General features: G+C 35.7%; 1 protein-coding gene across 1 annotated transcript in view; it reads right to left on the bottom strand.

The window, feature by feature from the left end:
* Nucleotides 1-13,120, bottom strand: part of cfap74 (cilia and flagella associated protein 74) — a 123,305-nt gene that overhangs the window by 70,208 nt on the left and 39,977 nt on the right. Inside the window, exons 12-20 of the mRNA XM_051652871.1 lie at nucleotides 11,778-11,936; nucleotides 10,340-10,458; nucleotides 8,686-8,752; nucleotides 8,399-8,488; nucleotides 7,500-7,658; nucleotides 4,638-4,758; nucleotides 2,817-2,932; nucleotides 869-991; nucleotides 504-625 (exon numbers count right to left, since the gene is read on the bottom strand). Of these exons, the coding sequence (XP_051508831.1) occupies nucleotides 504-625; nucleotides 869-991; nucleotides 2,817-2,932; nucleotides 4,638-4,758; nucleotides 7,500-7,658; nucleotides 8,399-8,488; nucleotides 8,686-8,752; nucleotides 10,340-10,458; nucleotides 11,778-11,936 (1,076 nt within the window). The remainder of the gene's footprint in view (nucleotides 1-503; nucleotides 626-868; nucleotides 992-2,816; nucleotides 2,933-4,637; nucleotides 4,759-7,499; nucleotides 7,659-8,398; nucleotides 8,489-8,685; nucleotides 8,753-10,339; nucleotides 10,459-11,777; nucleotides 11,937-13,120) is intronic.

Genomic DNA, 13,120 nt, shown 5'->3' with positions numbered 1-13,120 from the left:
ACCACACACACCTACATGCATGAGCTCAGATCATGCTCTTCTCGCTTATAGGAGGTAGGCTGCTGTTTTGTCAACGTTCAAAAGAACGGTCTAGCAATATTTATTGAGGCAGAAAGTAAGTTCAGGTCAACTGATTAACGAATAAATACTCAATTTACAGACACAATTTAAATATTTATGTTATTAATAATAATGTTCTGTAATGTGAATCCTGAATTCATCATGAATCTCATGTGCCTCCCAAAAAAGAAAGGAGTTTTTTTCTCTCTCTCTCTCTCTCTCTCTCTCTCTATATATATATATATATTTATCAGTATATACTGTATATATATGTTCTGATAATTAGTTTTAGCTGCCAGCAGCAGCAAATCCGGCTTGGTGAGGTAAGAACACACACACACTGATGGCAGTATTTTCTCAGTGTAGTGATGACTACGTCATATATTTTAAGAGTATAGGTTTTATCCTATACATGAGTTAATGTAGTAAATGATGAAATTCACCTGCTTTGAACTTCTATGTTGTCCTGATAAAGACGATCATACATGCAGATTTTCAGGTCAATATTTGGCTTGGTCACCCACACAGGTGCACTCTCTGCCACCCCACAAACTGAAACCACAATCTATACATAAAAAAAGAACCAAAAACGTTTAGTTAAGCTGCTGTGCGATGGACTAAATACATGTAAAACAAAATACCACTGGATATGCCAAAAATATATATATATATATATATATTTTATGTAAGAAGTCTCAAAATTCATCCACAAACCTTAAAGACAAATGAGAAAAAAAATCTAGATATTCTAGTCGACCATCCTGACCCGTTCCTAATAATGCTGTTTATTACAGTTTGAGTACTTTACCAGTTCACAACCAGGTTGAGAAAACATGATTTGGAAATCCAGTTTTGCCTCCCCGGGGATGGTTGGTGTGAAGATGACAGGTAGTTTGACGGTCATAAATGGGCCGATTTCACCTTCATAAACCTGCTGAGAAATGACATACTCAACACTTACTCTGAACACTCACTCTAAGGGCATTTTCACACCTGGCTCATTTGGAGCAGCTGTTAAGGAACCTGGTGCGTTTTCACCCTTAGTTTGGTTCGTTTAGGCATATATGAACATGGCAATTGCACTCGGATCTGCACCAAAACAATCAGTCTGAGACCACCAAGATGAGGTGGTCTCGGACCGATTGCAAACGAACCCTGGAACGGTTCGCTTGTGGTGAGAATGCAATCCAACCCAAAGGACCAAACAAAATCCCTATAAAAACCATGAACATACTTGATGGATCTTTGAAGAAGACATCTGTAGGTCAGCACTTCACTGTAATTCATCATCAAAATGCGTATATAGCCTTTTGGGGACTAAATTGGACATAGTTGCATGTTTGAAATAGGAGCTGTTTTATAATTCCTGAGGTAATTTTAGTATGCTTCTATCAGATAGCAGCAGAACACAGGTAGGACGTGTCAGCAACTTTTTGACAGATGAAAAAAACAATCTGTGGCTTCAACCTTGCTGTCTGTGTGTGTGTGTGTGTGTGTGTGTGCGAGAGCCAGCACTGTGACTGTGAGAACAGGCACTTTTCAAAGCAGAAATAATGCAAAAGATGGATTAAAATAGTAGTGACAAATTTTACATTGCATTTAATTTGTGTGTCAGATAAAGTGTATTTGCCGCACAACCTCTGACTGGAATGTGCATTCTGTACCATGCAGTGACGTTTTGCATAAGTGTGACAAAAACAACACTTGAAAATGTGTTACAGTTGGCACAATTTTACAGGTATATCATTTTAACCAGTATATCAATGGATGCGCTAAATCCCAGAACAACGCCCATGCATTCTAACCAATAAGGGGACAGTTTGCTTACATGTGCCTTTTATGTGCTCCTCATAGGAAAATCTGTCAAAGGACTTTAAAAGACTTGCAATAACATTTGTACGGACCATATTTATAATCCTCAGTCCCAATGCATTGTAATTGCATGGAAAAGAGCGACTACTGCAATTCTGCAAAATTTCTCCTTTTGTGTTCCGTGGAAGAAAGTCATATGGGTTTGGAACGAAATAAGGGTCAGTAAATTATGACAGACCCTTACAAAAATTTGGCAAACCCCTGTGGCAAACATGCCACCAATTTTCCACTCATTATTAGCACATGCAAATGAGCTCTGTGCCAGATTCTTCATTGTTGCCACAGATTTGCCTCCATTCTCTGACTGGATCATGCGTAGTGTAGTTCTTCACCAGAAATTCTGCTATTAAACACGATTTCTAAAAAATTGTTGAAATAATGTGGACTGATTGCTTAAACTGAGGCATAGGACCATATTATTGATTAACAACCTGAAAGCTCATGTTTAAGAATGAATTCGCCTATGGAGAAAATGAATGGGGCTTTTACTTCCGGAACCAGACTGCTGCGCTCTATTGTTTTGTTTGCTGCAAACTAACCACATATTAAATGTCACTTTGTCACAAATAAACAATTTTTGCAAGGTGAATTTTCATTTTGAGCATACTATTTCTTTAAGGTTTTAGTTCATTTGATTTCTCTTGCTTTTTATGACCGCTTACTACAGAGATACACAGGATACTAATTTTCTCCTTTTTTTTTCACTACAGCAAAACATCAGTTATATATTCACATTATTCATACTGACACATTTCTGCATTTGGCCAGAAGCTGGTTTTGCTCATGCAGTCAGTTTTCATGTGATATTTTAGATTAAATGCTCGTCATTTCTCAGTTGTTCAAAGAAAGCAGTAAAGTAAGATGAGGTCATAATATGGTAATACCTCACCAATGCTGAACTCAGTCTGCTCAAAGCCACTCTGCTCTGCTTTAATATCCTCTGATCCTGGACCAGCCATCAAATCCTCATCAGGACTGTGAGCACTCACAGGACAAACATCTGACATCATAAACACAATTTACTAATAACAGCAATGTTATTCACACATTTAAGTTCCATTAAGGGCTAGTTCACCCAATGGAAGTGAATGGATCATTCTCCATAACATCTCCTTTTATGTTCCATGGAAAAGAAAGAAAATCATACATTATGTTCCAAACGAACAACATGAGGGTAAGTAAATGATGACAGAATTGTCCTTTTTGGGTGAAATATCCCTTAAATACACATAAAACAAAAGAGTAAATGAATGCATATTTTGATAATGTTGTTTTAATATATATAAAAAATAGGTAAATGTCAAAGGCAAAAAGAACATGTGGACTAAGGTTTTAGTTGTTATGATTGTGAGTTCTGACAATTTAAGAGAGTTTAATTATAGATTGCTGTTCTCACACTTGTTTATAACCATATTGTGTGTGAACATAGCTGTATTTAGCACTCGATAACAGGACTGACAACCGTATTCTGCTGATGTGTAAATGTAGCCATTATTAAAATAATTGTATCATATTGCCATGGAGTTTAAAAGGATAGTTAACCCAAAAATGAAAATTCTCTCATCATTTACTCACCCTTATGCCATTCCTAGAGCTTGCCGCATGTGCAGAGTGTTAGATGGCACTATAGGAAGTGTAATCGAGCTTAAAATCATGATCGCCAAGGAGACTGCTGTCAAGCTGTACAATCGAAAAGGAGTTACATTTTGGTCTGTTTTCACCCAAAACCAACTGGAGCGCTTCAGAAGACCTTGATTAAACCACTGAAGTCTTATGTATTATGTTTATGCTGACTTTATCTTTTGAAATTTTTGGAGTTTTGGTCACCATTCACTTGCATTGTATGGAGCTACAGAGCTAAAATATTCTTCTAAAAATCTTTGTTTGTGTTCAGCAGATGAAAGTCATACACATCTGGGATGGCATAAGGGTGAATAAATGATGAGAGAATTTTCATTTTTGGGTGAACTATCTCTTTAAAGGAATATTCATGGCTCAATTGACAGCATCTGTGGCATAATGTTGATTACCACAAACATTTATTTTGACTCATTGCTCCTTTTCTTAAAAAAAAAAAGAGCAAAATCTGTGTTCCAGTGAGTCACTTACGATGGAAGTGAATAGGGTCAATCCGTACACATTAAAATACTCACTGTATCAAAATTATAGCCACAAGATGTAAACAATATGAGTGTTAACATGATTTTAGCGTGATAAAATCACTTGCTAACCTTTTCAGTATAGTCATATCCAATTTTACAACTTCATAACCATGACAATGTAACTCCGTAAACCTTAAAACATACATAAAAATTACATAGAAATATACAGCTCAAATAATACAGTTACAGTAAGTATAAGTTTTAATGGTAGAATTAATGTGGTTTCTTTTATAAAATTATAAGCTTCACATTTCTGCCTTTAAACCCTCCAAAAATTGTCCCCATTCACTTCCATTGTAAATGCCTCACTGTAACCTCGAATTTTGCTTTTTTGATAAAAAATCATCGTTTGTGGTAATTAATATTATGCAACAAATGCTGTTGATTGAACTAAATTTGTATTGAACCTAGAATATTCCTTTAATGTTAGCATTGATATTATTTAAAAATATTTGCCACTAAAACGACAGTGAATACAAATTTGCCTAGAACAAAATGCACAATACAAGAGAAATGCATTGTGTCAATTTACACAGAGTTCACCTGGTCTGAGGTCAGTGTGAGCAATGTTTTCTGCGATTTCTAAGGCTGATGGGATTTCTGTTGCGTTCTCAACAACTGGATTCCCACTGCACATCTGAAAACTTTCAGTGTTACCAGGAACCTGGAAAGAGAGACTGTCTGTAAAAATGAAATCTGAACAGTACAACTGTTAGGCCCTATTTTAAGAGTGCAAGCGTAAAGCACAGCGCAATGCTTTAAGTAATTAGCACAATGTCAATGGGCATGGCCATGAAGTTTTGGTATTTTCACGCAAGCATGTACTAAGTCTAATTCAAGTGGGTTTGGCGAAATTGCCCGGGCAACGCGCAAATGGGATGGGTTAAGTGCAATTTAATTCTGAGCTTCTTCTCCGGTTATTCCACCATCTGCGTCCTATTATATAGTCCATTCCCTCGAGCACCAACAGTTTAAATGAAGACAGCACATTAATAAGAAGCTGGCAGTGTAAATGGACTGTATGCAATGAATTAAAAGAATAGAAAATTATGTTCTTTTGTGCATTAACTGCGTCCTTGATGAATGCCAGGCATATTTCTATGACAGTGACACGCTTCTTTTAAACACACAGAAAATGTGATTCGGATGTATGCTTCTTTAAATTATAGAGAATGCAATTATTATTAACTTATTTTCATCTACTGACACACAAATCATGGCTAGTATTAACAGTGATTGTATTGGAACGCACTTCACTTCCACCGGTCGACATTGATTTTGAAAAATTGTATTTTTTACCGAAAACAATTTATTTAACCAAAAATATTTCTAAATTCAAATTACACTTCAAACGAAAAGAAAATATGATCAAAATAACGAAGTGGTCAAAAAAATCATACCAAATCCAAACATTTTACTCTCTCTTTCTTCCACCGTCCCCTTCTGCAGTGACTTAAAAATCACTACAACAGGTAGAAAATTACTAGTAGGCTACAAATAAAATAATAAATATTATTGTAAATAAACAATAATAATAATAATAATTCATATAAACATAACAATAAAAATAATAATAATAACTGAAAAATAAGTTTAACACATCTCATAATTTTTAGTTTCAACAAACGGCTTCAACAGCGATGGTCAGGGACTTAATTTCATGTTCCACTATATTTAAAGAGTTTGGACATGAACTTTATTACCATCTGCTGGTGGAATCTCCAAACTGCAAAAGCCGGAACTGAATTTAAACTTTGTGCTGAGTTAAGACATGGTATCGAAATGTCTTTGCACAATGGCATGTTTCTCAGGAAAATAGCAAATTGCACTTCAAAATTGGCACTTCATTTACATACAATTCACCCACAGTTTGCGTGCCTACACCCACTGCAGCGCAAACACTTCCACCCATGCCCAGTTGTGCTTTGTGCTGGCACAAAAATTGCACTTAGAATTAGCGCTCTCATGAAAACTGGATAAGACGTAACTTACGGAAATAGAGCCCTTCTTCAGTATAGGTACATTTGAAACCATTTGATAACACAGATGCAAACAGTTCTCTGTGTCCATAGACAATGTCACTGTTTACAAACAAATGCTCAGTCGTGGCACTTTTGCACTTTATTTTTTATTTTTTTGGTACCCTCAGAAAATAACTGCTTTCAATGCATTCAAATTGAGCTAAGAATGCCCAAAATGTGCTGTTTGAGTCAAGTCATTTTTATTTGCATAGAGATTTTCACAACACACATCATTTCAAAGCAGCTTTACAGAAAATGATGCTTTAACAGAAAAAGAAGCTCTAATATAGCCAATATTAGTTATTTATGTGTAGTACAAGTCACGATTTAAAATTAGTAAACTAAGTAAGTGTTAGGAGCCAGTGTTTAAACAAAAATATTTTGTATGAACTGTAAGATTAATGACTAAAGTCTTAGAAGTCCATCCTGAATTAACTGTGGAAGTTCACACAGATGCATTTGAGCAGTTGAAACACCCTGTTTCCACAAGATTATTGGAAATATGGGATTTTAAAAATTTCTTGAGGATCAGGACAAACTTGGGGTCTGACATAACTTATGATATTTCACTGATCTCCACCACTGTTATCGCATCTGCTCTAATAAGACCTAATTGCACTGCAGCTGCTGTTGGTAGATTTGAACTTTGCACAGAGAAATCGCACAAACTCTGTTCTGTTTTTAATTTAAAAAGTGTAACCACCGTGACAGAAATGGGGGTAAATATAATGTAAAAGATCTAACAGGACCTCATCTCCACCGCCGCAACATGTTCTGGCTTTTTGTGAATGGATATGCAAATAAAAATAATGTACTACTACTATATTTATTTTGAATGCAGTAAGTAGCCTAACTTGTTTTGATCTAAATCAGCTGTTTGCATGTCAAATGCTATTATGTAGTGTACTGTATTTGGACCAATAATTAAAGCAGTAAAGACACATATGATGGTAGTTGTTTTATTTTGACATACCACATTTCTTAGGCTTAGAAGTGTGTTAATTGTGTGAGGATGCATATTCATCGCTCTCTTACATGTCCAAACATAATCATACAGGCCTAATGAATCAAGTTAAAACTGATTTTGTCAATAGTAAAAAAAAAAAATAAAAAAAAAAAACCTACTTTTTCTTCACTATAAACCATAGACAAACTTGTATCAACATAAACATTTTTAGATTATACAGTATAATGCTTAAAATATTATTCCTGTAATATAATCTGCTCATATCCACCATTGAAAGCTGGTGACGTCATGGTTATTTCATCTATACTATGCTTAGGCAGTTGGTTAAAAGCAGAAAACATTTCATAATGTATCAATGGCTACCATGTATACTGGAGACAGCAGTGTAGAAAATAGTGGTGTGTAGTCTTCTGTTACCTGTGTGCTTGTAGAGGTCTGTTGAAGGGGGCCAGTGATGATGGGGGTCAGTGTGTAATGAGTGCTCAGGGCCCCTCTGTTAGTCAGAGTGATGATTCGTGAAACTGTCTGCCCGACCACATGAGTACCAAAGTCCACAAGACAGCGATCAACAACTATCTGAGGAACGATTGAGTCAAAAACAAATTCAAAACTTTTCAAACCTCAAAAATGTGCATTTATGTTGAAATATGAAAATAACTAAAACGGAATACATGAATGATATGTAACTTAATGTAAACCATAAAAACCCTCTTAAATTAGAATCATTCTTGTGAATTCTATCCTAACAAAAATTTTAATGACATATTTCTTAATAGCTGTTGGGTAAACAAGCAAACATAATCGAACCACAGCGGCATACACTGTACATTCAGGCAAAGATCAGATATATAATGACGGTAGATTTTAACCAAAAGTTTGAACTATGTTGTCAGAACAAGAGTACATTTTATAAAAGTAAGGTTGGGGCAAGTTGCCACATTTTTACTGGGGCAGGTTGTCACATGTGTTTTAAAAGTCAAACATGTATACAATTTATTTAAATTGCAATATTTGAAGGCCAAAACAATGGTTCGATAAGTTTATAAGTTACCATTTTTGCTGTTTCATTAATCATTTTGAGCCTTATAAGTGGGTGGCATAGATTTTGTTTTGGTGGTGGTGATGGTGGCAGTGGCGGTTCAAGGGGGGGGGCAGCGGCCTTAAACAAACGGTATCTTTTTACCTGGGCATTAATAGTGGAAATGTTCAATAGCTTTTTTTGTAACCAAGGTATGTGGCTCTGCAGAAAATGAAAGAGTCACTGCAGTAACAAGTGTGACAACTATCCCCAGTCACCACTATATGTGAACTCTTACCTCACATTTTTTCTTGGAGCACTTTATGTTTACAGAAAATGAGCCTGTAGCTGATTGAAACTGAATCACACCGTCCAAATCCACATCGAGCTAAGAGAACAAATACTGAACATTGTGAAGAAGAATTCACCAATAAATTATGTGAGAGCAGACAGATCAATGCTGTCTGAAACTTAATTCATTTTGCATTTCATTCCACAAACAAGAGAAAAGTTTCTTTATAGAGATTTTCCAATGTGATGACCAACACCATTGGTGATTGAAGTATGGAGTGGTGACAAACTTACCAAAGGTCTGAATACAGCCTCCAGTTCACAAGCCATTCCTGCAGACATGGGCCCTGGCGGCTCAAAACTGTTGGAAGAACAGAGTTCCAATACTTATTAAAATTTAAATAAAAGGAAAAATTTCAAATTCACAGAGAGCGACTCAGTAACATTTAAATGAAGAATTGCATAACAGACTCGCCCTACGTTTACATCAGACTTTGTCCACACATTAGCTAGCTACATGTTAAAGGGATAGTTCACCCAAAAAGGAAAATTCTCTCATCATTTACTCCAACTCATGCCATCCCAGATGTGTATGAATTTCTTTATTCTGCAGAACACAAATGAAGATTTTTAGAAGAATATTTCAGCTCTGTAGATCCATACACAAGTCAACAGGGTCCAAAACTTTGAAGATCGAAAAATATATAAAGGTAGCATAAAAGTAACCCATTAGACTCTGAGATAATCTGTATCTTCAGAAGCGATACGATGGGTGTGAGTGAGAAACAGATCAATATTTAAGTCCTTTTTTACTATCAATTGTCCTCCCTCCCAGTAGGTGGCGATATGCATGAAGAATGTGAATCGCCAAAAAAAATAAATAAATAACAAAGTAGAAGAATGTGAAAGTGGAGATTTATAGTAACAAAGGACTTAACTATTGATCTGTTTCTTACCCATACCTATCATATCACTTCTGAAGATATGGATTAAACCACTGGAGTCTTATGGTTTACTTTTATGCTGCCTTTATGTGCTTTTAGACCTTCAAAGTTCTGGTCACCATTAACTTGCATTGTTTGAACCTACAGAGCTGAAATAATCTTCTAAAAATCTTTGTGTGTGTGTGTGTGTGTGTGTGTGTGTGTGTGTGTGTGAGTGTATTCAGCAGAAGAATGTCACACATATGTGGGATGGCATGAGGGTGCATAAATGATGTGAGAATTTTCATATTTGGATGAACTATCCCTTTAACATCACTCCATCAAAGCAAAGTATACATACCAAACACAAGTATTGGGTGATATGCATCTTTAAGTAGCAGTATCAATTTTCTATCACCACTGTTAAGTGCTAAATTAAAATATACAATTTAGAAAGAAATATTTTCAAATCCCCTTATACTTATCAGGTATATGCAATGAAATGTGTTTGATAAGCTAGTTACAGTAAAGGAGACTCAAATTTGAGTAAAAATTATGTATTTTAGGAGGCAGTAGAATCTGCTGCCAGTAACTGTAGTAACCAACTTTACTAAACTAAAGTAACTAAAGTATCTATTCTCCACTCTGTTCGATTCTGAAGTTTGCCATTCTACATTTCATAGCTTAAAGGATGCAAAATTCACTCATTTATATTGTTCGGGGAGCGTACAAATTCAAAAAACATGTTTGAGGAGATACACAAAATACAACCCAGCACTAAAATGTAACTGATACATTTGTCAGGAAGTAACATAGAATACTACAAAAGTAATTATGTAAATAGCACAGAAAAACATTTCTCATCAAAATTTGGACAATCATGGCAGTATCAAACAAAAATAACAATTCCTACTCAAACAATGGCAAATAAACTAATACCTAAACATATGGTGTTGATATGATATTAAAAGCACTAAAGCAACACAGGGTAGATTTGAGCATCTGATTATATTGAGCAGCTTTACCTCACTGACACATAATCCTTCAGATTGTGTGAAACTCCCAGTAGTTTACAGTAATTAGTCATGTATGTGACGTTTGTCAGTGTGACTTTCTTCTTGTATGTCTTTCCAATATCAAAATCCTGTAAATATAATGCAGAAGCAATATCCAATTACTATTATATTACTTCTGGAGTATATTATGTGTAGCATAATGAATTCAAGTGGTAAAACTATAGAAGCATGATGACCCCATGAAGACCCCATGAAATCAAGTGCTTTTCATTCATGTCTGACAGCTTTGAAACCATCTACATGCTAGTGTCCTCCTACAGTTTGACTAGATGTACTTTAAGCAGACAGATGCATTTAAAATGTACATTCTCTTCCAATAATACAGATAAAAAATAAATAAATAAATAAAAATATTATGACTCGCACAACACACTCACTTTGTCCAATCAAATGCTCTTTAGAATGAGAGACTCCCTCCCCTAATACCACCTATCTCTGACTAGCAATATCAAGTAGAAAATCATGTTCATTGCTGTGACATAAACGAAATGATGTTGGTTATTTAAAAAAGGGATGAGCCCTTCGATATGTCCCACCCCAGCTTCCTGTTTCGACAGAAAATATCTTTGTATCTCAATCAGCTCCCTAGCTTATAACATACTTTCAACTCCCTAGCTTTTATCCTACGAATTTGTGCACTGGCAACTGGCAAAGTTGATCCACTGAGCAATGGGACACTGATGACTTAATCACATCAAACTACAAGGTCGCCCTTTTAAACACAGCTGGTGTTAATCGGCAACATCACTTTATAAATGACACAATCATGTGTTTTCGTTTGTAATTTTCAAACGTACAGTGTTGTTATTAAGGATAAATGACATAAATTAAAAAAGAAATATACATAGGAGTGTATTTTTTATCTTTTTTGACAACTCTAATATTAAAAATATTGTTTTTAAAGAGAAAATAAGGCTTTGACATCCTATATTTACACTTGTGCTTGTCCTCTAACGACTTGAGAGACTTCAGAAGACCTGATGACATTTCCAGTAAGGGAACAACGCGAGCAACGATGCTCTCTGGTTTTTTATGCATACTGGGAAATTTTATGAAGTGAACGTTTCAGTGCAATGGAACAATTTTGCGATTGGGACAGCCCTAGAAATGGCCTGATAAGTGCCCTGACTACTAAACTAGGGAGCTGATTGAGACGCATTCTATGTCACCACAGGAAATAAAACTGCACTCATCAAGCTATTTTATATGGTCTTTAATGCAATGATGTCTTTGCAGATTTGCAGGTTTAATGAGATGGTTGTTTCTCAAAGGCCACATTTACACTGCATCAGAATACGGCTGTCAGTCCTGTTTTAATGTAGAATGCTAAATACGGTTACGTTCTGTTATTTATGAGAGTGACAAACAAGAGTAAAAAGTTCTGTACCTTAAACAAAATTATCTCTGGTTTGCTGATGAACGGAGGGCCTTTTGATTCTCCAGCCTTCACAGATTTCTTCATTGCTTTTGAAACCAAACCTTTGTCCATGTCTGTCTTTATAGTGGTATAAGATGCATTTAGATGGAAGTTTTCATCTGATGTTGCCTAGAGAGATGGATTTGACAAACACACACACACACAGTGATTTTGTAATTTTATGAAAGAATTATATTCAATTTGATGAATCAGTGATCAAAGCAGTATTGACAGAAAGTCCAAAAATTAAAACCAAAACTAGATTTTTAAATTTTCAGTGAAGAACTGCACCTGTGTTGTGCATGGTTTGCCAAGGTGTTTTCAGTGGTTTTTAATGCATTGCTATGTGGTTGCTATGTAATCCCAAGTCAAAAGAGTCCACCCCTAAGTCTCTCTGATATTCTGGTTTCAAGATATGGCTCAGGTCCCTCTTTCAATATAAATCTATGGGATTATACACTCACTCAGCACTTTATTAGGAACACCTGCACACCTACTTATTCATGCAATTATCTAATCAGCCAATCAAGTGGCAGCAGTGTAATGTATATAATCATGCAGATACTTGTCAAGAGCTTCAGTTTATGTTCACATCAACCATCAGAATGGGAAAAAATTTGATCTCAGTGATTTGGCCCATGGCATGATTTATGGTGCCAGACATGCTGGTTTTAGTATTTCTGTAACTGCTGATCTCCTGGAGTTTTTACTCACAACAGTCCCTAGAGTTTACTTAGAATGGTGCTAAAAACAAAAAACATCCAGTGAGCAGCAGTTCTGCAGATGAAAATGACTTGTTGATGAAAGAGGTCAACAGAGAATGGCCAGACTGGTTTGAGCTGACAGAAAGGCTACGGTAACTCAGATAAACAACTCGACTCAATTGTAGCGAGCAGAATAGCATCTCAGGATGCACAACATGTCGAAACTTGAGGCGAATGGGCAACAACAGCAGAAGACCATGTTGAACACTTTATTAGGACCAAAGTGTTCCTAATTAAGTTCCCAGTGAGTGTATATTCTTATTTTAGCATCTGCCAGATCAAAACTGCAAATCTGATTCCTAAAAATAGGAACAGCACACCTCTCCTTAACAAGCCTCATAATTTGAAGTATCACTCATATGTATAGCACAGACAGTGCAAGTTATGCAATAAAGTTATTATACTTTGCGTTAGGTGTCGGTTCAAATCCAATAACCATAAGTATGAGCAATGCTTGCCTTAGCAAACACAAAGAGCAAATTACAGATTCCTGAATATAATAGACCATTTCAAAGGAAGTGATGTCTTTGTTCCTTAGTTAGTTGTCAA

This window comes from Myxocyprinus asiaticus, chromosome 24 (assembly GCF_019703515.2).
Source record: "Myxocyprinus asiaticus isolate MX2 ecotype Aquarium Trade chromosome 24, UBuf_Myxa_2, whole genome shotgun sequence".
NCBI classification, from domain to species: Eukaryota; Metazoa; Chordata; class Actinopteri; order Cypriniformes; family Catostomidae; genus Myxocyprinus; species Myxocyprinus asiaticus.
This window is presented reverse-complemented; position numbering and strand designations above follow the sequence as displayed.